At 35.5% G+C, this 27,992-nt stretch overlaps 1 protein-coding gene across 7 annotated transcripts in view; it reads left to right on the top strand.

Moving 5' to 3' along the window:
* Nucleotides 1-27,992, top strand: part of MAGI2 (membrane associated guanylate kinase, WW and PDZ domain containing 2) — a 1,016,953-nt gene that overhangs the window by 643,499 nt on the left and 345,462 nt on the right. For all 7 annotated transcript variants that reach the window (XM_045578504.1, XM_045578505.1, XM_036429599.2 and 4 more), the window contains 2 exons: nucleotides 4,162-4,372; nucleotides 14,471-14,550. In XM_045578504.1, the coding sequence (XP_045434460.1) occupies nucleotides 4,162-4,372; nucleotides 14,471-14,550 (291 nt within the window). The remainder of the gene's footprint in view (nucleotides 1-4,161; nucleotides 4,373-14,470; nucleotides 14,551-27,992) is intronic.

The following is a 27,992-nucleotide window of genomic DNA, read 5'->3' on the forward strand; positions in this document are numbered from 1 at the left end:
TATTAAAATGTTTTAAAAATTAAATATTGCAGGAAGAAGAATATATACTAATTAAGGCAGTGCCTCTCCCCTGTTAATGGAAAAAATTCCCTCTACTCATTTTTTCCAGTGATTCTTTCCAATTTAATTTTTTTATATCTTGAGATTTTTTTTTCATCTTCTAGTCTTTTAGTGTTCTATGCAGCTTGTAACCAATTGTGTGTTTTTGATAAAGATAAAAAATAGTTTTGTGGTATTGACCATTATTTCTTAGTAAATTACATTTTCTTGGCTAGTTTACTAAATTTATGAGATCCAATTACGTTACAAATATCACCAATAAAACATAATTTTTCACAGGTTTAGGAATTTCTTTCCTCAATTGATATTTCATCTCAAAAGTCATTACCCTAATTTTCCCTAATTCTAACATTTTATTCTTGACTTGTGTTTCTTTCATGGCCTCAAATAATATAAGTATTTGTTAACATCTCAGAAAAAAAAAATATATATATATAATTGCCATCGTTTTTAAGGACTACCCCTCCTTAATCTCATAACAAATAAAAAAATTATAATGCACTTTTTTAGAACTTAAAAACACTAACAGATTATTAAGGAGTCAGAAAACACCAACTAAAAGTAATCAATGTACATAAAAACATCTCTGAAGGAGCAGAACAATAATCATCTTTGCTACCTGCATTGTTGGAGCACTGGGAGTAGACACTGGGAGGAGACTTACTTACCTATTTCCTCTGTATTTTTGAATTTGGCCATTTGCATGTTTTACTACATTAAAAAGTAGTCATTTTTGAAATGATGAACAAAAATTCACTAATCATTCAATGTGAAAACATTTTAGCCCTCACATTATAATTCCACTTCTCATTTTAGAAGGTTTAGGAAAATTGATAACAGCACACGTTAAGCAATAAGCTACAATCTTGGCTACTTTCAATTAAATGGCTGCATAGCATGCAAGTAGCCACCACATGACTATTTTCTTTCTGAAGACAGCATGTCCTCCACTTTACATTATAGGATATAATCAATAGTCTGGTCATAAGAAAAAATCAATTACGATCATATTTTTCTCTTGTGCAAGAATCTACCCTGAAGTGTTCCTTTAACAAGAGCCTGTGTTTCAAATTCTAAGAAATCCAGCCTCTAGCAGTGAAATGAACAACATGCTCAGGCAGTCTGTCTGCCTCTCCACCCCACAATACAATTATAACTTAGATCAATATAACTAACACTAGAGGCCCAGAGCACAAAATTCATGTGTGAGTAAGGTTCCTAGGCCTGGCCTGCGATCAGGGCTATCTTCCCTGGCTGCTGGGAGCCAGCCCTATCTCTCCCCCACCACACACATACCCACTCCCTGTTCCCCATTCACCATTGAGGGATTGGAGCTTGTCAGCTGGGGACAGGGACTGAGAGGTTGGCTGTTCCTGCCCACTCACTGGCCCTACCCCGGCCATGGGTTGCCTTCTGTATGTGGGGCAACCGGTGAGCCAGGGGCCCTGACCTGGCACCCCCACCACCCACCCCTGGTTTCCCATTTGCCATCAGGTGATTAGAGCCTCCCGGATAGGGGAAAGGGACCAAGAGGTGGTCAGTGTGCCTCATAGTGACTGGCGAGCGGTTGTTCTGGTCGCTTCACTGTTAGGGTCAGTTTGCATATCACCCTTTTATTATATAGGATTATTATATAGGATACTTTTTAATGATTTGCTGAATTTGCAAGAAATTTGATGACAGTGAGCCCATCTGATTGCAAGCTCCACCACTTCCACCACTATGGGGTGTAAATGTGGAGTGAAAGTAAAAGTTGTCCTGAGGATATATAAGGAAACTAAGCCTTTGGCTAACACAAAATAAGACTCTGATTCTTCATTAAATCAGCACCCTTACAGGTGCCAAGTTTACAGGTGATAACAAGTTTATAGTTCAGTAAGAGCTCCTGATGCCCAGCCAAATCAAATGTAAAACTCTGTAGGAAATAATACAGAACTTGGGGAGGGGTGTGTGTGTGAGAATGTGTGGTTTCTGAAGATTATTTTTCTCCTTTAAGTCACTTAACTCCACAGCATGTCTTAATTGAAAAACTCAATTCATGCAAACACCCAGTAAAGAGTATATCCTTATATATTTTTTTGCAATTGCATTATTTTCAGAAAACACCTAATATTTTTAAAAAATGTGTGTTTTCCATAAAGCCAAAAATAATAATTTTGAAGTATTGACTGTTGTTTCTTAGTAATTCCCATTTTTTTGGGTAGCCACCTCAATAGATGAGATCCAATTTGGTTACCAATATCACAGATAAGACCATTCTTGTCTCCTTGGGAAGAAACCATTTAGGTTGCTCAACTGATTTATCTATGCAATTTATTTAGTGTTCTAAGTAGTAGAATTCCTGAGAGTAATATATGACATTTACTAAACATCTACTATGTTTCAGTAGTTTACTATTCTATGCAATTTATATACATCATGTCAAATTTTTATAGGTAGGTAATGTTTTTAGCCCCATCATATAGTTAAGGAAATTGAGGAATGCACAGAGTGATTCAATAGCTTGCTCAGTATCATACTGTCAAGGACATATTTAAACCCAGGCACTCTGACACCAGCCTTAACAATCATGTTCCATTTCTGTGGAGCATGTTTGCTGCTATATGAGAATTGCTAAACAAAAAGAAAATGAATTTCTGTTAATCTCAAATTATTTGTATTCTTTTTTTTTTAATCAACTACAATATGTTCCTCAGTATTTATTCCCCATTAAATGTTCTCTAGTCAATGTTTATTTCCAAATAAATAATATAAAGACAGCAGGAAATTATTAGATTTATTAACATTTGTTATATAGTCAGAAATATAAATCAGAGCTTTCTCATGCGCTAAAACAAGTTTTAAAATTTTAAATGTTATGACTGTTCAAAGAAATGAAATCAATAATTTTCTATCTAGCTTCAAAATATTATTCTTCCTCATTTCAAAGGATGGCAATTACAGAAAGCTGAATATGAACTATATGCCTCAACCGTCAAATGAAAGTATGGATTAGGTATAAAATAGGCATTTTTCTTCTTGAAATGATTTTATCTTGGTTTCTGATTATTTTTTTAATGAAGCCAGGCAGGGACATTCAAAACCATGGCATTCTGATTTATCCTTAGATTTGCATCTAAAATCACTGTGATACTGAAACATGTAAGCAATGGCATGGCTACTGTACATATTATGATATCCAAATCTTAGACTGGGCCACAGCTATAGAATTGTGTGAACTGGAATTAATGCAGAAATGCATGTATTTAACTCTCTTTCAATTAAATGGCTGTCAGTCCCTGCGTTCCTTTCCGGAGGCCTAGGGGAGAATCCATTCCCTTGTCCTGCCCGCTTCTGAGGGCATTTACACTCTTGGCTTGTACTTGGTTCCCTTCTTCTTTCTCCAAAGCCTGCAATAGTGTATCTGATTGGTCATTCTTTAGTAGTCATATCTACCTCTCAACCTGCTCTTCTGCCTTCCTCTTACAATTTTGCTCTTTAAAAAAAAAATGATTTTAGAGAAAGGAAGGTTGAGATGTAGCGTGAAAGGAAGGGAGAGTAATAGAGAAAAACAGATGTGTGGTTTCACTTATTTATGCATTCACTGGTTGATTCTTGTATGTGCAGTGACTGGGGATTGAATTCTCAACCTTGGTGTATGAGGACGATGTTTGACCAACTGAGCTACCTCATACACTTTCGAGAAAAAAAAAAAATCCTTGTGATTACAGTGATCCCATCTGAATAATAAATATCTTACTCTCTAATTAAATCCTTACTTTAACCAGATCCTCATATCCTTTTTTGCCACATACGGTAACACTCATATGGCCCAAGGAGTAGGACATGGACATTCTATAAGGGTCATTATTCTGCCTAAAACATCTGTGGCATGAAATGATGGTCCTCAATTCAGTGATCAGCAACCAGAAGTTGAAGGATAGGAGAGAATGATGCATGCAAGGGAAGTCAAATAGGCCTAGTGACAATTTTCAGAGCTGTTTACAATTGTACTTTTCCTATTAGCCTTTATAGGGCTTGTTCCTGATGCAGCGTAATCCACACTCACCTAGAAGTCACTGTGGCTTGAGTGGCTAACTGCATGCTCTTGTTCTCTTGTAGAATCCAGTGAACATGAAGACAAGAGTGCAGGTGCCTCAGGGGAGACACCCTCCCAGCCTTATCCTGCACCAGTGTACAGTCAGCCCGAGGAGCTGAAGGACCAGATGGATGATGCAAAACCCACTAAACCTGAAGAGAATGAGGAATCAGACCCATTGCCTGATAACTGGGAAATGGCCTACACAGAGAAGGGTGAAGTCTACTTCATTGAGTGAGTTTCACTCCTTTCTTCATACATTGCCATAAAGATCATAGTGTATAAATCATATAGAAAATGGAGATGTAGTGAAAGTAAAATAACGAATTTTATTGTTTCTGGAATTAGTTCTTTTCTTTGTTAGAAAACAATGGGATAGTGCCTTCATACAGTTAAGGATCCTAAATTACAGCTATAAATCAAAGGATATCGTTAACGACTTCACTATAAAATGTGTTGCAATAGTGGGAGAAATGCTTACTCTATTCTTCCAAGATGCCCATGTAGTTCAAATCACATAAGAGAGTCCCACATTTTGTCAGATTGCTGGAAACTTTCACCATCATACTAGTGATTTAACAGGCTATCACTATTTAGGGCAAAATGCTTGCTGGTCATAAAAAAAAATATTTTAAGCATTTGACCCCGAAGTCAGATATCGATAAAATCATTTGTTTTTCTATAGTTCATCATACTTTTTTTTTTTTTAATCATTCTGTTTCTTGCTTACAATTTTTATGACTTGCCAAGAAAACTAAAATGCTAATCCTAAACTCCCTAGTGATATTTACCCAACCTAATATTTTCATTTTGGGGGGGATTTTTTTTTTCAAATTGAAAATTTTAATATACTTTATTAAAACTGTCAAACTTTTCTTTTATCTTCTAGAAATAGAACAACTTTTTCTAAATGAACTACTAAGTGGAAGATTTTAGTACAAAATTAAATTGTTGTTCTGTATAAGATAACCACAATGTTCACTAGAAAGAATAAAAACAAGTATTATAGTAATTAAACAAGCATTCTTATTCCCTCAAAAGTTGTATAAGCCTCAAAAAGAAAAAAATAATAATATAAATTGAAGTTTTCAGTACTGACAGTGAATAAAAATATGGGAACTCTGATTATTCAAGAAAAGTATTAAAATTGGATTCCTTTTTTCAACCTGGAGTGATTTGAGACTTAGATCTCCATAGGCAGAACTCAATTGTGAAATTGAAATGTTACCACATGCCAATATTTAATTCTCATGTGAAGGCGGAAACTTTGATACATGCAGTCAAGGGAATACATAATCAGGTAATTACTTAGCGCTCTGCTTGACTCCAATATGGATGAGAAATGCAGTGTTTTGGGGGAAATGAATTACTCTCATTCATCTTTTGACAAATCTTATAAATTTTACAAAATTAAGAATATCTTACATTAGTTTTTTGCTATCTTCAATAACCCAAAGATATCTTTTATCAATTAATTAAAAATGAGAAAGTGATACAGAACTTTGTAAATGTATGGAAGTATTTATATTTGAAAACATAATTTTTTTATTGGTAAGCATGGAGCCATTGTAGTCTAGAAGTCAAAATATAAACCCTAGATAGGAGGTCACACATTTATGTTCAGAACAAGGAGACTGATAATGTATTCATTTTATTATATGGGAAGTCGATTGAAGAACAGCTTCTTTTCAATGTTTCCAGTAAAGCAGTTATAAAAACCTTCCCTTTGGGGTTTTATGAATAAACTTTTTTTTAATGGTATGAGGTGTGGAGTTTGTGGAGAAGGGGATTTTGGATGACAGACATTGTGCTAATGGTATATAGTAAATGATGAGACTTTGTCAGGACTTGGGATAATCTACCAAAATTATTCTGTTAATATCCTAGTCAGTCATCTATTGTCAGAATGCAAAGACAAACATTTAGTCTTGATCTCAAAGTTATTATCAAATTGGGGTAGAAAGATGAATAGTTATAAAGTATTAATAAACAATTTCTGAATGTGTAATGCTATTCAAAGAAGGATATGCTTAGCATAGATTTCCTGGAAAACTTGATAGTATGTGGGGAGGGCATATCACATATAAAAACTCTTATTACAAAGACCCAGTCCCTAGATAGATTGCAAATAATGAGAAGTCCCCTAACCTTCCAGAAAAGTAGGTGTTAGTTGGTGAATCCTGTGAAACAATTGCTTAGTTTTCATTTAGCTAGATCATTGGTGTTTTTGAAAGACACGCAGAGAGTTTTGTTTGTTTATTTATCTTCATTGTGTTGCTGTAGGAAAGGGTGAATGGGTATTAGGGCAGAAATAGGTTGAGTTTGAAACTTAAGCCAAAAGAAAGAGACAGTTTTATTTGTGGTAAGAGAGCTGGTGCCGGGGGAGAATGCAGAAGCCTGGAGCAAAGACTGAAGTGGATGAGATGGGAAGGTGACCAATGTAGGAGGCAGGAGCAAATGGCAAGCTTGAAGAGGTTATTACACAGAATGGAGGCATCCACCACCCCACCCTTCATCCTAGACCAGTTTGAGCTTCTTCTCTCAATCCTTCAAAAAGTTTGCATTGAATCTCAAGGATCAGTGTGATGGACTCATGTACCAGAGAGCAGGGAGGGATCAGTGTCTCATTCCTCTGGTCCCTCATTTCTACACCATCACAACCTGCCCTGCAGCTTCCTTTCTCTCTGCCTGCATTTCATTCTGTTTCATTTTCCCTGCGTGGTCTCTGGTTTTCTCCTGACCACTTTACTCTTTGCTCTGGAATGCCCCTTCCCTTTCTAACTATATTTGACAAAATCAACATTTCAACCCACTCTCCTTGATCTGTGAGTACCTTTGCTATTGCTGTCACAATGAGTTATTTTGTGAGTAAAGTTTATACTATGATAGCTCCTTAGAACTATGTGGTAGAGCAAGACAGGGAGCTTGGTAAGGCAATAAGGACTTTCTGAGGGACTAAACCATGGTGTGTCCTAGAAACTTTTAAACAAATTCTATTTGTAATGTAAAAGTTTGCAGCCCACACCCAGCCAGTGTTGCTCACTGGTTGAGCATCATGAACCAGGAGGTCACAGCTTGATTTCCTATGCCAGAGTATTGTGGGCTCACTCTTCAGTAAAGGGCATGCAGGAGGCAGTCAATCAATGTGTCTCTCACATCTATGTTTCACTCTTTCTCTCCCTCTCTCTGTTTCTCCCCCTTCCACTCTCTCTTACAAGAAAATCAATGGAAAAAAATATCCTTAGGTGAGGATTAACAACAAAATATTGGGTTTTGAATTAAGGTAACAAATAATTTCATTATTTTATCTTCTATAGGGTGTCTTAAAATAGTTAATGATTGACTCTGTATTGCAAAATAATTTCTATATCTGAGTACTTTATAAGTTATACATTTAGAAAATGAGAATTTTCTTTGTTATTCTCATTACTGAACACATGGACCAACATTTCCCATACTCTTCAGAACCTCTTCCTTTGATGAATGATAAAAGGGGATTCCTTTCATCTTTACAATGATATTTAATGGGAAAAAGTGAATATCTCAAAAAGTATTATTAAATAACAGAATTTTAACTTGTGAGTGAATGCTCTCTTCCAAACACGCTTTAAAGCATTTATAATATTTTATACTTAGCAATTTTCAAAAGACTTTCAAATACATAATATTATTTAAAACCAGTAGCTTTGTTAACTCATGATATCATTAATAATATCTTCTAAAATAGACAGTATGTATTAATTATAAATTTAAGTTAATAATAATAGTTACCACAGACTGAGTGCCTGGTTTTTGTTTTTTTTTTCATACTGTGTTCAGGTTACCTTAAAAGTAGGTAATATATTAAGCATTTGCATTGTACTCACTTAATTCTCACTCTAAGAAACAAGCTTACAGAGGTGCCTTATTCCACCAAGAATACAACCAAGAATTGACAAAGCCAAGATTTATTTATTTAACATATATTTATAGCGCACACAGTATGTGCTGAGAACCATTTTAATCCCAGGAAATACAATGGTCAACAAAACAGACAAGACTGGTATCTTTCATGGACCCTGCCCCCAGGGTCCTTGTTCTTAACCATTTTGATGTGGTGCCTACTTTACATATTTTATATTATAGCCACCCTATAAGAATTTGATGAAACCCCACTCCAGAGATGAGATTCTAAGGCACCTTTGGACAAATTAACATTCCCAAATTCTCGTAGTTCTCTCACCCCGCAAGGCCATTGCTATTATCCCATACTCCCTCCAATATGTAAACAAACATTAGCTGAAATAAAAGTGAACTTTTATATTACAATTGGTATCATTTTGTAAGTTTCTTGGCCAGAAATTCACTACTCAAGAGGCTACATGTTCCATAAAGGAGAGCTGCCAGAGGGTTAATCTGGATTGACATGCTTTGGGAATCTCATTAGATTCCTTTTTTGTTTGCTTAGTTAGTGACATAAAAGAGATTGCTATCGGTTTGGCAGAAAACAAGGACAACAAGAACCTATTTGTTTACTACCACAATCCTGAATGGTAGTGAAGGCTATGTCATTTTAAATAACAGATTTTTTAAAGTAGACTTTGAAACAGAAAATTCCACCTGTGAAAAATGCCATGGCAGTACATGGTTTTATAAATTTTCATCAGGGTTGAATTTTCTTTTAAATTCTAAATTAGATACACAATTAACCTGGTTCTTCTTATGTTACTATTTTTGTATCTTCTTAAGTTTTAAACAAATCATCAATTACCATTTTAAACAAATTTAAAGCTTTTGTTTATTAAATAGAAGTCAGATGTTTGGGAAATTTAATGGAGAAGAAAGAATACTTAGTTTTTTGTTTTTAAAATTATATAAAATATAGTCAGTAATGTCTAAGTTATTGTTGGCCTTAAACAGATATGAGCACTACTGTTATAACTTTAATATTCACACACATCTTGAATTGTTCAATAGACTCTAAATACTTACCTAGACCTTGTTTACCTTGTTCAAAAGATTGTGCTTCATTCAGTCAAATATCAACTTCAATCTCTTATCATTATTCTGATATAGTATATCCCAGGGTGAAAATACAATTCACCATCAATTAAAGATAGATATTTAGAATTGGCTTTTTAGAAGGATTTTTAAAATTCAACATATTTGTCATGTCTTACATTCAATGTGTTAAGTCTATTAATGTTTTTTAGAGAAAACAGGGCAAAGGAAATGAGTGTATTTGATAGTAAAAGTTTCTTATTAATAAAGTTACAGCTGATGAAAGATCACTCAATATTTGTATAGTAGGGAAGAAATTGTTTGGATCTGGATAGCAATATAAAGGTAGGAAAGGAGAGAGGTAAAAAATATATAAGAAAAGAGAAAGTAAAGGAGACATCTCAACATTAGGTTTGAATCGAGCACTCTTGAGGATCCACTTATGTATAACTAAGTAACTGTGAGCAATATGTACCCTGACCGGAAAAACATAGGGTAAATCGGGGGAAAGCCCTATAATAATGTGGTCATTATTAAACAGGAAAAGAATAAAGGAAAGAGTAGATAACATAGGTATTTATACAGCTTTCCTGGAAAGCTTCAGTTAACATTACCCAAGCCTATTCCCCTCAGATTGATGGGGGAAGGGACTGGACAAAGCAGGCATGTGCCCAGTAAGGTCTGGGTGACATGCTTATCTGTCAGTCACACCTGGGAACAGGTCAGTGGCCAGGACAAGACGTTTGGGGAAGATTTGATATTTAAGCTCCTGAACAAAGGAGTCCCTCTCCCCCTTTCTGCTTGCTGCTGATTCCTGTGTTAAGGGGCACACTCCCCTGCATTTGCCCATGTGACTCACAGCCATGTGGGGCCCACCCAATAGGTTGATGGGCTGATCTAGCTCAATGTTACATCAGAGTCCATTCCATCATGGAACAGACACTCTGGACACTGGCCCTAACTTGGGCTCTGCTGCACCCCGGCTGCATCTTTGCAGGATTGGGTTAAAGGCAATGCGACTTTGCAACACAAGAAATTTAATTCCACTCCAATGGAAACCATTCACTGCCCCATGCAAGTCTTAGAAAATTCATTTTCTCAAGATATCACAAGAGCCACTCCACTCCCACTGGTGTTAGGGAAATGAGACCCACTGATTTCTCTGGTAACAGCCTGACCATTACGAAAATTTTTAGTTTTAATCCTAATAATTACTGGACCATTTTGATAGCATTTATATTAACCTAATTGTTTAGTAAAGCTTCTAAGACTAATATATAGTGTGAAAGTATTTCTATATTCAAGATTTTTCTGACATTATTCTAGAAAGATATTCAGATCTGAATTGGAAAAAACTTGATTTGAGTGTGATTTGAGAAGAGAATTCATGAGGATAAATTTTTTTTTTAGTGATATTATCGGTATTTTCTCAATCACAATGTTTTTTCTCCCATCTCTATGCATATGCGATTTAATATAATACCTACTAAATACATGCCATTTAACACACAGGAACTCCACTTAGTGATTACTATCCTCAAATAGGACATAAAGGTCTGCGTTTCTAAACCACTGGCAATGGAACTGATTACCCTTAGAGGTTGTGAAATAAAGCACCTCAGTGTAAAAAGCAAAATGTTAGGTTTATTATGCCTCTGGTTTCAGATCATAGAAAGCTTTGGACGTGAGAATCACATATATCTGGGTTTAATGCTAATGTGAGGGCTAAGCCAATATTAATACCTTTCTTCCACCTTCCACTTCTGGCTAGGCTAACAAAGTAACAGAGACAGAATAATAGGAGAAAATAAAAGTTTTAACACACATGCATGGGAATTTGCATCATCATGACAATATTAAAGACAATAAGGCAACATTAGGTATCTGAGACATTTTGGACAAAGGAAAATGTGGGGAAGGGAATATTGTACTTCAGAAGTGAGAATGGGTGAGGAAGAGAGGAACATATAGGGCAGGCAAATTATTTTAGGCAGGCAACTCTGAAACAATGGCCACAGGTGGTATCTAGCTAACAGGCACCTGCCAGAAGCCTTCTTGTTTACCAAATTTAATTCAAATTAGGCTAAGGAGACATCCTAAGTCTCTCTTTCCTGAAGCAGGTTTCTCTGTCTTGGGCAGGAAAGGGGACAGGGTCAAAGGTTGTGAGTCTTGTTTCTTAATAAACAGCTTAAAGTCAACATCTCAAAAGGGCAGCTTCATGGCATGGAGTTTTGCTTCCCTTGCCTCGCTGGCTCTTTCCTGTTCACACACTCGCTGTGTACCCTTGGGCAAGTTGCCTAACTTCTCTCAGCCTTTGTTCCTCTATTTGCAAAATGGAGGTAAAGATAGGTAGCCACAATCACAATCAGGTGCTGCGTGCAGGGCCAGTGCAGCCCCTGACAAAGTGAGCCATCAGGACTTTCAGGACCCAGAGAGAATGACATCGCAATGGTGAGCCATAAGGTCAGTTGCTTGTCAGAAGTGAAGCATTTTCTATGTGACAAGGATGCTTCCTCAGAAAATAAGATGTTCTAATTAAACCTACTTCTCTTGTCTGTTTGGAAAGGTTAAACTTATAAAATATACCCAAATTTCTGATTTATTACAAGTCAGCTTATCACATGTCTGCAGGGACATTCTGATAGGAATTTAAACTAGAATTTCAGAGTTGAACGAAATTTCACATCTTGTTTGTTCCACTCCTCCAGATAGACTCAACCTAGACTTTGACATTACAGAAGAATTTTGAGTAAACCATTTTAAAGGTTTTCACCCGGATTTTTAACGTGACATTGATTGAACTTGAATAGCTACTGACCTTAGTTCACTTGATCTCCCGCTCTTCATGATCATCACATTAACTTTATCTATAAAAATAGAGTAGTATGTTATTATGATTTAAAATTTCTAGAAAATACTTGTTCTATTCCACAGCTAAAAAAAATAAAGGTTTTTTTTTAATTCAGCAAAAATATGTGCATTAAAAATGTCTGTTAAAGAAACTATTATTGAAATACAAGTTTTTATAACATTAGTATCATGCCTCCCTGTCATTTGTGCTCTACACAACTTTGGTAAATAAAAAATAAAAAAAAACAACCACCACAAACAAACAAAAAAACACCTGTTGTCCTACTTCTGACTCTATTCTAGCAATAAAAGAAAAAACATCCTCAAATCTGAATAAAGGTAGTTTGCAGACTGTGAAACATTGCTCAGTGGTCCCATTTTGTATACAGCTTTCTTCCCAATGTTTAACCTTATTTTCAAATGGAATTGTTTACATTAAAAATATATCATTTAAAGAAAGTGGGAAAACCACTAGGTTTTTTGTCTCCCAAATGCATTAAAAATGTCCTCTTGGTAAGGCACAATGAAGAAACATGTAACTTGCAAGATTGGTAAGAGCCACTATTGAAAAATACTGTGCCATATCTTCATGTGATGTTTAAGACAATTACTGGAGGTACCTACTACCCACATTTCTTTCAGAATCATTTCAGAGGATCAGCTAAAAATGCTGTTAACTCTAAGAGACTCAATCTGTCAAAATGTATTAAAGTGACATACCATTAATGCTAGTTCAACCTAAAAATTCATCCTGTAATGAAATGCTTTATATAAATTCAGGAAAGGTAGGAAATTCACAGTTCTCTTCTACATGAGCCAGTCTGTGAGAACCAAGATGGTGAGATACAGAAATGGTAATTTGACTCCCTGCAGTGACTTAGTAATGATCCCTTAATACTTATTCACAGATGTGCTTGCTTTTGTGAACATGTCTTAGAGACCTAGAAATGACATTTCTCTGAAATGGAGGAAGGATTTGGAAGAAGGGGTGAGTAAAGAGAAGGAAAATATCTTTTCCTTGCCATTCTTCCAACATTTCTCCTAGTACAGAAAAACAAAGACATCATCAAACACACACACACACACACACACACATTTAACTCAGGCAGGTCTATAAAGAGCATTTTTTTTATTGACTTCTATTTTCAAAATGGGAGCATCAGACACTGAACCCAGTTCTACTCTCCTCATACTCTGGAAAGTCATAATCTCCATTCATGGGCACCAAGCCTTTCATTCAGAGGAAAAGACTGGATGATATTGACATGACTACAAATGAGGGCCAAAATGAAATTGATGTCATCATTACCATTTAGACTTTCATAAAATTGTGTTCAATTATCCTTATTATCTGGCTCTAATTTATGACTCCAAACTATTATCCACTCTTCCTTTTCGTGCTTCTGACGCTTCCTTGTGTAAACCTGACACTCTTCCATACCTGTGACTTTGCTCATTCTCTTCCCGAGGCCCTCACAAATGTCACATACTTGACAACTTGTCCATTGGTAGATGAGATCGCTTGAGACAGTAATATACAGTAAAGATTTTTAGCTCCAACGAGCAGTTTTGAGCCACTGGGCAGGACTGAAGTTGTATTGTGCAATAAGAATCACCTTGCCAATATGGAGATTTTATGGACTCATCCCCAAAGGTTCTGATTTGGTAGTTCTATAACAACCCAGAATTGCAGTGCTAATAAGTTCACCAGGTGATTCTATCACCAGGTGACTCCAGGACCTCTTAGAGAAACACTGCTGCTCTCAGTACAACTTCCTTTGCTTTTTACATTTCTGGTAAGAGATATTCTAGAAAACATTTTCCAAAACAAAAATGCCATTAAAATTCTTGTTAAATCTCAGAAATCCCATTCCAGAAGTATTAGATTATAGACATGTTTATCCCCTATTCCCCTAGCTGGGTGGAAAGTATTTACATGGGAAAAAAGCTAAATATGGGTTAACGAAAGTGCTATTAATAATCGCTTTTTGAGAAAATGCAGGAATCCCAAGAACATGGTATAATTTGCATCACTTTTGTACTGCCTCTGCCAGCTCTATCGTTAAAGAGTAACAAAACAACCCCTTATGAAAAGAGCAGGTTTAAGATGGAAATAATTCTTTTTGCAAAACTCAGGAAACAGTACAAGAGCCTGTGAACTGCGCTCCCCCAACTGGAGAATCCCGTATTTGTAATAAATTCCTTTCGCTCTGGATGAGTTCTGCATTTTCAATGAGGTGAACTTGGCAACATTCTGGTTGATTTTAATAAAAATAGCTGCTTTGAGGACAGGGAGCTGAGGTTGCCAAATTTACAGCTGCCTTGCAAATTACTCTTACACCTCCTTCAGGGCTACTTAGAACCAGTAAGCAAATTAAGTGTATCGATTGCAATTTTGTTGGACTAACCCACCCCATCCCCCATCCCCCTTTTTTTTTCTTAGGGAATAAACTTGATTCCTTTCAGTATGTGTCTGTTCAGAGTGATCTCTTTTCCTTTCAGCCATAACACAAAGACAACATCATGGCTGGATCCACGACTTGCGAAAAAGGCTAAACCTCCAGAAGAGTGCAAAGAAAATGGTAGGTTATTAAGTTTTTATGACGTTTCCGCATTGCACGTCGAGAATGCTTGTGTTTCTTAAAAGAGGGTCTCGCCTAAAGAAGCAGTGAGCGAGTTGAAACAGTTTTAAAGATTTAACATTAAATGTTCAGGGTGGAGAGAGAAGGAAGTCGGCATTTCAGCATTGCCATGTGGTTTCCTTTTTCTCTCTGAGAGGCTGTGCTGGGTCTCACATCTCTGTCATGTCTGTGGGTTGTTTGACTCCTGGCCTGACTTTCCACCACCTACTAAGGACTTTTTATTTGCAATTTGTCTCTCTGAGGGCTCTGATCTTTTCACTGGAATGAGATAGGATATGTAGAGAAACAGGATTGTGAAACGATAAGTAATATCTGATGTTTATGTTTTGAGACATAGAGTTCTGCTAATATTTAAGGAATCGCTGATATAGAGATCTACACATATGGCCACTTTCCTTTAATCAGACATTGAAATAAAATCATTAATTTCATGTATGTGCTGGGCTGTCCTTAGTCTTTCCCAATTCCTATTAAGTTGCTTAAAAATGGACTATTTTCATGTATGTGAAGAATTTTTTTAAAGCAATTTTGAGTATTAGATGAATGTAAACCTTGTTCCCAAATTAGGAAATTACACAAATGAGATCTGTTGCTGAAAATACTAATAATTTTTAAAATATACAGTGTATGTTAAAAGAGTATTTATATCTTATCTAAAATGATAAATAGCATGCTCTCCTTATGATTTATTATTTGCCTTTATCTGGTCAAAGCATTAGAGCCTTATTCAGAGGCATTTATCAGTGATGAATTATTAAAAGTGATAAAAGTGTTGAGATATATTTAAACGTTTTAAAAAATCTTTCAAAAGTCAACTTTTAAAAAAATAGTCTTTAATTCCCCAAATACTTCTGCTTTAATAGCAATTCTAGCTTTCTCAAAGAGTACCTAGAAAATATTATTTATTCCTATATTATAAAGGAACTGTTCACAAGCTAGTTATATTGAGTTAAATTTTAAGAAATGGGAGTATACAATTTATGCATACATATTTGAATGCATAAGTATACAGTTTTTAAACACTATCTATGTATAATTGTGTGTGTGTAGCTATAGCTACTTGCCTTCTATATAATGGTACAACTGTATGTACTTAAATTCCATAAAGTTGTTATGTGGCCTGGACTTCTGAGCACAATTAAGTTACATCTAATTGACAATATAAAGACACGTGTTTCAAATTGTGATTGGTTATAAATGAAAATGACCTGATCTATTATATCTCTGAGTTGCAATTTACTTGTGCCGCAGATGTAAAACCTTAGTATATACTAATTAAAATAAATTTAATGATTTTACAGTTCGGTGACATATTGAACTTCTCAGCTGTCTTGTTCCTTTGAGTTGCTCTTTTCATTATAAAAGCCTATTAAAGTCAAATTTTAAAATCCTGGGAGAGATGTAGGCATAACATATTGCATAATTATAATATTTTAGTGTTATCAGTTTTTCACACATTTGCACTTGTCTGTCTTCACAGGATGGTAAATGCCTAAAATATGATGCCAGTGTCTGTGAATCACATGTCATTGAGAAACAAGTTTCAGAACACAGTCTTATAGCTCATAATGATATGTAACTGGCCAATTGCTATTTGTTTTCATTTTCTACAAAATAACGAATTCCTAGATTTCATTCCTTTTATTAATGGAATGTTTTACAATAGAAACTAACATCTAGTTCCTGACAATGCTATTGTTCCAAATATATATTTTAAATTTTCTTGCCAAGAGAATTACTTTTAGGTAATACTGTTACTTCTGTTTTATTTTTCTTTTCTTGAAATAACATAGATTTAAGCTGCTTGCTCAACATGTTGGATATTAATAGATTGATGTTGAGCCTGCTAGTTAAGACAGGATTCTTTAGCCCCAACCGGTTTGGCTCAGTGGATAGAGTGTTAGCCTGGGGACTGAAAGGTCCCAGGTTTGATTCCAGTCAAGGGTATGTACCTTGGTTGCAGGCGCATCCCCAGTGGGGGATGTGCAGGAGGCAGCTGATCAATATTTCTCTCTCATCAATGTTTCTATCTCTCTATCCCTCTTTCTTCCTCTCTGTAAGAAATCAATAAAATATATATATTTTTTAAATATACAGGCTTCTTTATAAGTATCACAGTTCAATTCAGATCAAGCAAATTAGTAGAATATTTTCCTGAACGCTGGAATCTGTGTAAAATGCATATTAAAATTTTATAGAGGCTCAAGGTAATAATATCTTTCTCCAGCAAAGATTTATCCATCCTGCTAAGGCAATGACGTGGAAGGCTAAGCATATCTCAATTCAATATGGAACTGAGCTGACATGAGATTGGGTTGAGTTCTGTTAAGACTCCATCTATCTCTGACTTTCCCCTGTTCTTGGGGTATTTGCCCACAGGGTTTAAGTAAAGGTCTGTTGCAGGTTGGCAGACATTTTTTGTAATGAGTCAGGTAGTAAATATATTAAGCTTACAGGTCATCCATTCTCTTTGCAACTATTCACTGTTGTGTGCAAAAGGGGCCAAAGTCAAAGTCAATTTATAAATAAAGGGCCTGGATGTATTCTGATAAACCTTTGTGTATGGACACAAAATTTTGAGTTTCATTTACTTTTACATCACAAACATTTTTTCCCAACCATTTAAAAACGTTAAAGTATTATTAGCTGGTGGATCACACAAAAAATAATGGCAGGCTGGATTTGGTCATGTTTCTACTTTCAATTTTTTTAAGATAATTTTTTCATTTACCTTTCGATTTCTTCTTTGATCCATTGGTTTTTCAGGATTGTGTTATTTTCCACATATTTGTGAATTTTCTAGTTATCCTCCTCTTATTGATTTCTAGTTTTATTCATTGTAGTCAGCAAAGATATGGGACATGATTTCAGTATTTCCACATTATCTAAGATATTTAAGACTTATCTTTGTGACTTAACCTATAATCTACTCAGGAGAATGGTCCATGTGCACTTGAGAAGAATGAGTATTCTGCTGTAAAGGACTGACTGTACTGTAGGTATCTAAGTTCATTTGTTCTAAACTTTAGAATACTTTTGAATCTAAAGTATAGTTCAAGTCCAATATTTTCTTATTGATATTCTGTCTGGGTGACCTATCTATTGTTGAAAGTAGGGTATTGAAATCCCCTATTATTATTGTATTATTGTCTTTTTTTTCCTTTATGTTTATGAGTATTTGCTTAATATATTTATGTTCTTTGATGTTGTGTGCATATATATTGCAATTGTCGCATTCTCTTCATTAATCTACCTTTGAGTTTATGTAACGACCTTCTTGTCACTTGTTAAAGTTTTTCAATTCAAGTCTAATTTGTCTAAATGTAACTACCTCTTCTTTTCTTTTGGACTTTTTGAAATGGATATTTAAAATAAAGTCTTTTCTTTTTGTGGGCAGTGTCCATGTTTAGGTTTGGGATGTAGATTCTGGCCTATTTTGTAGCTGTCTTTCCAAATGCAATGCAATTTTCAGACCCCTTCCAGTGCTGTTTTGGTCAGTTTATTTCTTCTTTCTTGGAAATTCCTGATAAATCTCTCCTGGTGCCACCTGCAAAGTGTGAAAAGTTCTTTTCTTGGTCTCACCACTAATAGGAATGTGAACCCTGGATTTATGGGCTAGAAAAAAATTTCCCTTGCCTATGTTCCTGCCCACCTGATGCTGACAGGTGTAGGGCAAGAGGAGATGGATCACCTGCTTAGGATCCATTGATGCCACCACTCCAGGTTTATTAGGCCATCACTCCTGATGGAAGAGTTGTTGATGTTTCTGGTTTCCACTAATGTCACCACTGTAGGTGAAAGGGCTAGGTATGGGGACAGTAGGGGAGGGGGGGCGGGATAAGGTTGCCCATGTCCTTGCTAGGCTTCTTTTGTTCTGGTCCTTTGGCCAGAAAGAGTAGGCTTTCTCATTTGTTTGCTTGCTTCTTTGTTTGTATATACCCTTTGGTATTCCAAGCAGAACACCTCCCTAGGACCCAGTCTGAGATATATAAGAGATAAAAAGAAAACTCTTAGAAGTCATTCTTTAAATCATAAGGTCTGTAGCCAATCTACTTCTTTCCATCTTTCCAGTCTTTTTGGTTATCTGTTGAATTATCTCCAGGGTATTTAAAGGAGAGAAACAGGGAAAAGTTTACACTATCTTTTCTAGGGCCACATGTCTAAATATGACTTCTGATACTAGATGATTATATTACTTTAAAGCTAAAGAGTATTTTCTCCTCCACTCTCTCTGTTAAATCTACCAACACTCTGTGAAGTATGTAGAAATTTTTCAGATAATGATGCTATAAGTCCAAAACTTTAAGGGCCTTGTTTAACAAGTATAAATACAAAACAAGGCTTGAATCCAGGCAAAATGGGTTTAAGATGGATCTCAATGTTATGGCATTGTGCAATCTGACAAGATGCTTTAGCTGGAGACATTAAGCCTTAAAATATGTTTTTAAAATGATGAAAAAATATTTTTATTTTAAAATTTTGTATTTAAAATAAAATGGAACTTTTAAAATATATTCTCAATATTTTCCCTAGGCCATCCTACCTGTAAATAGACCAATCAATATAATTTTATGGTCAAAACAATTTAAATGGCATATTATTTATGTTTTTAAATTAACAGAATGAATTTAGCTCTGAAAGATATTTTTTAAAATGTGTATTGATTTAAATTCTGTGTTCCTCACTTTTAAAAAAACGAACAAGCCTCTGTTCTTTTACATGCCTTCACAATTTCTAAAAGTGTTCACTACAGTTCACATAATGTTGGCACAATTTCCCTAAGAGCAAACTGTAGGTCTCTGTCAATCATACTGTGAGGCCCAGCATTATGTATCCCTCAGTGGTTAGACCTATTCACCAGTGCAGAAAGCAAAACAGTAAGGTGAGGCATTGCTCTAAATATTACAGACAAGTTCTTTAGAAGTGGTAAAAATATATCCATATCATCAACCCTAAGCCAAGTAATTGAACATTAACTATGGCTTGCGCTTGAACAAAAATACATTTAAAAAACCTGTTGTTGAGGTGAGATGATTTGACATCCTTCTTGGTACATGAAATTTTAGGGTTTCCTAAATACTGTGCATCACAAAACGGTACTTTCCAAAGCTGATGATTATTTAAAAAGAAAATGTTGTATGACATAATGTATGATTATGGCCTAACCACCAAGTATTCAACATTCCAAAGTGTCTGAGATATATATGTATAGTTAATATGCAAAGTGCCCTGGGGAGTTTGACAGAAGACCAGGAGTTCTTTCACTCTCTATAATGTACGCTGACCACCAGGGGGTGGTGTAGAATAAAGGAAGGTCCTGGTTGGCAGCTGACGAAGAGAGGCTCCAGACAGCAGCTGGAAGACCATCCCAACCTTGATTGCTATCCAGGCGGTCTAGGGACCCTACCTGTGCACAAAATTTTGTGCATTGAGTCTCAAATATATATACATATATATTCAATGAGGCCATTCACATTTATAGTTATTGGCCTATCAATGTCACAATTAAAAATCCATATCTCAAGGAATTATATTTACTAGAGTTCAAGATTTTAATTTTTTTTGTGTGTGAAACCACCAGATAAAAAGAGGCAAACATTTGTCATCTTGATACTAAAATATGTAAAGAACTAAAATAGATTTAAAATCACCACTTTGAATCAGCATATCAAAATCAATGTGACAACTTATTGATTGCTATTTATTCTTGAACTTATTATTGGTGATGATAAGTCAGTATCAGTTTTGATACTGATATTAGTATCAGTTTTTTACTTTTAAGACAAAATTTTGACATTTCATATTGGCTTCCCAATATTTGTTTTTATTTAATAAAAGGTCTTAGGTCTTCATTTCCAAGTTATCTTTTCAGTATTAAGAATCTACCAAAAATATGGCCTTTTCCTTCTTATTCTAGTGTGTGTAATTCTTATACATCATAAGCCACTTCACTCCTTTTAAGATAGATTATCTACCTGAAAACAAAGCAAGTTGATCCACTTGCTCATGTGACAAATATTTATTGGCTAACCTTCCTGCTAGTAGAATTGAGCTATGACCCTTGAAAAATGCAAATAAATGCAACACCTAAAACCATTCTTCAAAGAGATGTATAGTTGAGAAGACAAAATACTAACCTCTCCAAGCTGAGGAAAGTTTAAAAGAGTGTGAGGAACATCTATCACACAAGAGGAAAATAAAAGACAGCTGGTTGTGAACAGGAATGGTCAGGGAAGGCCAGATGAAAGATGTGGAATTTGAGCGGGATTTCAAAGATGATTAGGTTTACAGCCATTCCTAATGTTCAGCCTCTGCTGAATTCCTTCCTTTGGCGACTTTTTCTTTTCCCTCTACTCCTTCTCCCTGATTGTTGCTCCCATTCCTAGGGTTTGACCTACCATATATATGCTGATGATTCTCAATTTTTCCTTTCAACTTTGATTTCCTTTCTGCCTTTGGTAATAAGCACAAATGCTATATGCACTTCAATTACTCTATTAGGTTTCATTTTATTCTGTGTATTTTTATTGCTTGTGTAATTTTAGATAGCTCCATCCCCTACTCCTACTCCAACCAGGTCTCTATTTGTTATATTATCTTTCTTTTCAAGTCCTTTTTAAAAAAATACTTATGACACCTACCCTTTTACTAAACTGTTATTCATGCATGTGTACATATGTTCTTTTAATATTTAGTCTGTACTTTTCTCTGAAATTCTTAATGCAAGAAAATATTTCTTGCACTTTATTAAATCTATTTTTTTAAAGATGTCTCTTTCCAAGTGGCTGTGCCCTTTCACTAGGCACAATAATGGACTATCCAGCTACTCTTGCAATCCTTGCTTTCATATTCAACATAATTCCAGGGTTTGTATCATTGTGTTCAATATTCTGCATGATTTCTCTGTCACTACATTTGATTTCTTTTTCTTGGGAACACTGCCAGGTATTGTTACTGAGTTCTCTAAGCCACTATGATTGCTAATGCTTTATTTGGGGGCAGGGGGGGAGACTCAGATTTAAACATTCTATTCTTGGAGATTCCTTTAGACTAAAGTTAGTAAAGGTCCAAGTACCAAGTAGGTATATCAGAGAAACATGGATTTGATCTCCAAATGGTGAGATCTTCTGACAAAATTAAGACCCGAGAAAGGGAAAGATGAGAATTTAACTTAAAGTAACATGATCATCTTGAGGACTTCATAGTATTGTTCATTTAAAAAAAAAATCAGCACCAAGCAGATTAAACAAGAATAGCAGGTATTCTCTCTTGAGTTTAGTACCCTATGTCTTGTGAACACTTTAAGTTTCATAAATCAGGATTTTCTGAAAAAGAAAAAAAAAAGCTCTTACATTTGTCTCTCCCCCTTAATTGGAAAAGCTACCATTAACTTCTTGTATAGATGGAAGATTATATGTCTTCATTAGTATCTGTATGGGTTAATGTTCCCCTAGTTTGTTCTTTTTTAAAATATGTTTTATTGATATTTTACAGAGAGGAAGGGAGAGGGATAGAGAGTCAGAAACATCGATGTGAGAGAAACATCGTTCAGTTGCCTACCGCACCCCCCCGCACTGGGGATGTGCCTGCAACCAAAGTACATGCCCTTGACCAGAATCAAACCTGGGACCCTTGAGTCTGCAGGGCAACACTCCAGTCACTGAGCCAAACTGGTTAGGGCATGTTCCCTGATTTTATTTGTTCACTTGCCATTCAGATTCCTCTGACAAAACTAATTGCTGTGTACAAGAATCTTGCGTCCATGGTTATGGAAGCTTGGTTGAGGCTTATTTAAAATTTATACACCTCGCTTTAAATTTTGAATCTGTGCTCCCTCTTGCTTTGTCTAATAATAGGGCCTGGCAATTTTCAATCACTGTTCTTATTTAATTAGAATTCTAGTACTTGGAGCTATATCACATTAGCTCATTTTCCAGTGTACTTTTAAAATTACCTTTTCCAACAGTCTGAAACTCTGCTTTGTGAGGTTTCTTGAGAGCATAACAGAATGATTATTCCATTTCTTAAGCTGATGTACTATCATACAGATTTTTAAAAAATCATCTTCACATAATTCACAATTCACCAGATGCCTGAAGCCATAAAAGCAATGATGCCTTTACAAAATGGGTTGGAAGAAAGCCTAATTTGAAGGTAAATAAATAGATACATGTGATAGTCTATTTTCTCCCCAGTTAGAATAGTATTCCTATTGGTTTATTCTCATAGTAATAACAGTATCTGAGATAATCTTTGTAAACTGGAAAGCATGTAAGCTGATGTGGCTGTCATGGTGAAATAGGGTATGTAAATCGGTACATGCTCGGAAACTGTTCCTGGTGATGAGAGGGGCTGAGATGGTGATGAAAACCCAAAACATTGAGTTTGAAGAGGTTGTAGCTGTTTCATGACTATATTATTTTTTATGCATCTGATCAAACAACTCATTTAACAACTGCCCTCACTCCTTTTCTTCTTTCCTTCCACTTTTGGACTCTCATTTACTGGATCCTGACTGAGTTTTCTATTAATGAGTTTATTTGGAGTTAGGAAAATAGAAGAGGTACTGTGTTTAGATTCCCAAAAAGGAAGTCATTATATCTATTTATTACACAAGAAATTAATGTAGCCTGCTTAGCATGGCTCAGTGGTTGAGCATCACAATTCAATTCCTGGTCACGGCACATGCCTGGGTTGTGGGCTCCATCCCTGAAAGGGGGCAGGGTGCATGCAAGAGGTAGCCGATCAATGATTATCTCTCATCACTAATGTTTCTGTCTTTCCCTCTCCCTTCATCTCTGAAATCAATCCAAATATATTTTTTAAAGAAAGGAAGTGTCATAAGTGTATGTATAGGTGTCTGTGTGTGTTTTATATCATTGGTCACAGTGAAATAATATCACATGGGTAATGCATCTGGGTTAAGTACAGGACACTTTTTTTTTTTTTTTTACAAGATGGATATTTGTGCTAAGTTTTAGAAAAGAAATGAAGAGGTATGTCGGCACAAAGAGGAGAAACAAAACAAGTTATACACACAGTTTGGCTTGAGGAAGATTATGGGAAGAAGAAAACAAATAGGTTTTTCTTACAAAAGCTGAGATTAAAGCAAATATAGTCATTTGTAAGTATAAAAGTAGGTGAGCATAGTGAGATAAAAGGCAAAATTGTTATGAAGTTGTAGGTGATCAGAAGCAACTACATATATGACATTTAAAAAGCCAATAGATAGGTCTCATTACCTTACTTATAGTTACTTGAGGGGTAGCCAAGGGGACTAGATGATAACAATCCAGAGACACTTCCATGAATTCTTAAATGATCTGTGGTTTCATGCTTCAGCTGCTTTTATGGATATTTGTTGTTCACAGAGCATATTTATTTTCTGAACTATTTTTACAGATGTCAACGTTTATCTTACTCTAGGAAATAGTAAAAAATAATATTCACACCAGGACCAAGGCCTCGAAAGGTACAATGATTTGACCAAATGAGTTGCTGGTAGATTGTAATTAGCATCCTTTCCTTGTGATTCCTCAGTTAGTGACCTTTCCGGACAACGCACTGCCATCATACATGTGGCAGAGCCCAGGGGTAAATATCCCTCAAGAGTGTCTGGGAGCCGAAAACGGTTTGGCTCAGTGGTAGAGCGTCGGCCTGTGGACTGAAAGTTCCCAGGTTCAATTCCTGTCAAGGGTATGTATCTTGGTGTGGGCACATCCCCAGTGAGGGGATGTGCAAGAGGCAGCTGATCGATGATTCTCTCTCATCGATGTTTCTAACTGTCTATCCCTCTCTTTTCCTCACTGTAAAAAATCAATAAAATATATTTTTTTTTAAAAAGAGTGTCTGGGATTTATGTTGCTCACTACTTCCTCTTCTAGATGCTAAGCATCACTGCCATTGTAGCTTTCATAAGCAGAAACTGAGAACAAGAACAGCATATGTTTAGGATGATGCAATTTAGCATTGTTGTACACTTTGGGAATTCATTCTTAGAAAAATGCTTGAACACTCTCCCAACATTCCTTTGGGTTTATAACATCCCATTAAGTGGAATGGTAATGCGGTTACCATTTGTTAGCATCATTCAGCGCACATGGTACCTGCATTCTTAGAAATACAGTATTCCCTAAAGAATGGTAAAAGCTGTCTTAAACTTATTGAGTGCTTGCCTTGCTTTAAAGGCAATATTTAGTTCTTTCCCATCAAAAAAAAGTTTTTCTTCCTGTTAAAAATGGTGTTTCTTGACACTCCTTTACTGACACAAGTCAGACAGATCTAGTAAATTCTGTATTATCGGCTTCTTATTGGTCCTATAGTCCTTATTGTCTACATGTGTCTTGTCTTGAAAGTTGATGTTGTGTATTCAAAGGATGTTTTAATGCTGAGTGTGGTATATGTCCATAAATTCATAGACAAATCTAGCAACAAAATAACTATTTTTTTTACTAAGTGTAAACTAGCAATTTTAAGATATCATAAATTGAAGAACTAAATTTTTTCATGAAAGCAAAATCATTAGAGAAGCAAAAATGGTGATGCAATGTTGAAAAGAATAAAGAGATGGTCATTTTCAAGCCTAGCTATTGTAGCAATTTAATACTGCTCAGACAGCTTGGAGCCATGTGACTACCAAGAGGAAACGTGGGATAGTCCATAAGAATGTGGAATATCTCTGGAGCCACAGTACTTGAGTTCAGACCCCTGTTTTATTATTCACTAGCTCTGTGAACTTGAGCAATTTTTTGAACCTCTGGGTTCCTTGGTTTTAGCATCCATAAATAAAATTAAAAATTAATCTTCTTCATAGGTTACTGTGAATATTGAATGAATTATTATTTTTAAAGTGCTTTGAACAGTTCCTGACGTATAATGAATACTACATAAGTAATTCCTCTTATTAGTAGCAGTATCATTTTATTTAGAACCGTCCTTCCTTCCTCAGACTTCAATATAGAGAAAATACTGTGAAATTTCCTGAAAATATATTTAGTCATAACTAAAACTCACAGAGTTGATTTCAATACATTCCTGTTACCTATTTCATAGTTTCTTTTATGTTATTATTTTAATATAACTACTAAGTATTAATTAATGTGCGTTAAGTGTTACATATGTTATCTCATTGATTCCCCATAACAGCACAGTGTACACTTTACATCATTCTCCCCATTTTCAAGAGAAGGAAACTTGTGATCAGTTCATTCTTCCAGTAGACTTAGGAAAGAAGAGTTAGACAATAAAATCTAGGCAAATGTAGTTTCATTTATGTCAGTGTTTTTAATTTCCACTCCATTTTAATTATTTTGAATGTAGCACTGAAATTGCACAATGTATTTTCTTTTACAAAAAGAACAACAGATGGTATCATCCTAAATGTGGTCTTCCTAATGCAATCAAGTTGATAAACATAATTCACCTTTTAAAAAATAATTTACTTCTGATGCAATATACAATAATAAGTCCTCTGGTTTACTTTAGACATGGGATGATTAAGAAGCAATATAAATTTTCAATTCTTAGATGAGTATAACATATGAGTTGCCTTATGAAATAATTTGAGTCAGCAACTAAAATTTACTGCTGCCACAAAACACAGAGAATCTGAATTTTCACAAAGAATTATTTAATAATGCTAGAACTTTACAAATAAACACTTGGTTGTTTAATTTTGTTAAGAATTGTTTCTTTTTCCCTTATATGTTAAACTTTTTATATTTTAAGGCTCTTCTCAAAGATACATTAACATGCATCTTTGTTGATTTCATGGATCATGAGCTTGAGAGTAAAGATGACTTTATTGTAAAGTCTTTTATCTCATGGAAATGACAGCTTTGTGTATCATTCATACCAACCCTACCTATCAGGCCCATTGTGTCCAGTTAATAGATTGGGATTTTCTTTTTATAAAACTTTGTTTCTTGTAAACATAAATTATTATTTTTCTATGTCTCTCTATGTTCTATGAGAGCAGTGAGTTCAGTGGCTAGCCAAAATTGCTTCACCAGTCCATGTATATTTTATGAATTCCTAAAAGCAGTAAACTGACTTTTTTTTTATTGTTTTTTGCTCATCACTAGCCTAAAAGACCAAAAGTGAGTTGTGAAAAAAGGGTAAATTATGTTGATCAACTTTATTCCATTTAGAAGAAAAAATGCATAGTCCTTGAAATATCTTTTTATGGCCAGTCATCCATAATCCTTACTACCAAATAAAGGAGAAACAATGCACTAATGCATATCAATATATTTTAACCTATTTGTCTTTAAAGCCCCAGTTTCCTGTAAACCTAGTTCTCATTAAACCTAGTTTCTATTGTTTAATGTTCTAGATATAAATGGCAAGTCCTACAGTGGTAGAGTAAGAAGATAGAAACTGTAGAATATAGCCAAAACCAGTTTGGCTCAGTGGATAGAGCGTTGGCCTGCGGACTAAAAGGTCCCGGGTTCGATTCTGGTCAAGGGCATGTACTTGATTGCAGGCACATCCCCAGTAGGGGGTGTGAAAGAGGCAGCTGATAGGTGATTCTCTCTCATCTCTGTTTCTGACTCTCTATCCCTCTCTCTTCCTCTCTATAAAAAATCAAAAAACTATATTTTTAAAAGGGGGGGGGGGAAGAAACTGTAGAATATATTTTTTAAAGAGAAAGGATAATCATCTATCTAATTTCTGTTCCCTTTGGGTCAATAATAACTTCTCCAGACACAGAGCGAGGGGCCTGAGCCAGAGAGCTTGAAAAAGTGGTCCTCAAGGTGGTTTTACATCTAGATAATGACACAAACAAATGGTGGGAGCCTTATGATGCAAAATAGTAGAGGCTGATTTCTACAAGGTACACAGGAGAGGAAGATGGAATGCATCCAGTGCATTTTGTATTTTCTGCCTTTTATTCGCTGCCTTTAGATTTAAAGGCACCATGCTAGGCATAGTGTAGAGGAAACTATGCTGGCCAAAATCACAGAGTGTAGTTCCAGGAAGGATGAGCGACTGGGAAATCAGGACTATTTAAGAGTGAGCTTAGATGCAGTATCCTCTGGACTCCACATGGGAACCCTTGGAATTCTATCTCAGAGGCAAAGTCAATACAAAGTAATTTTCCCAGGTAGGAGCCACACTAATAAGTTCCAGTCTAGTACTATCATTAAAAATAGAACAACTCTAAAAGGGTAATTGGGAGAAACAAGTCAACTATTTCTTAAAGGGAAGTCTTTAAATTAGGGAGGTGGGAGCTTTTGCATATGGCATGATCAAACTTTCTTTACCTGGCCTGCTTCCAAATAGAGAAAAGAAGTGCCATCACATTGGATGGTTTTAGGATTGCTTTTCAGAGAAGCAAGTCTGTGCACACTTCTGTAACACTGGGTCCTCAATCCGTCGCT

This window comes from Pipistrellus kuhlii, unplaced genomic scaffold, assembly GCF_014108245.1.
Source record: "Pipistrellus kuhlii isolate mPipKuh1 unplaced genomic scaffold, mPipKuh1.p scaffold_m20_p_10, whole genome shotgun sequence".
Classification (NCBI taxonomy): Eukaryota; Metazoa; Chordata; class Mammalia; order Chiroptera; family Vespertilionidae; genus Pipistrellus; species Pipistrellus kuhlii.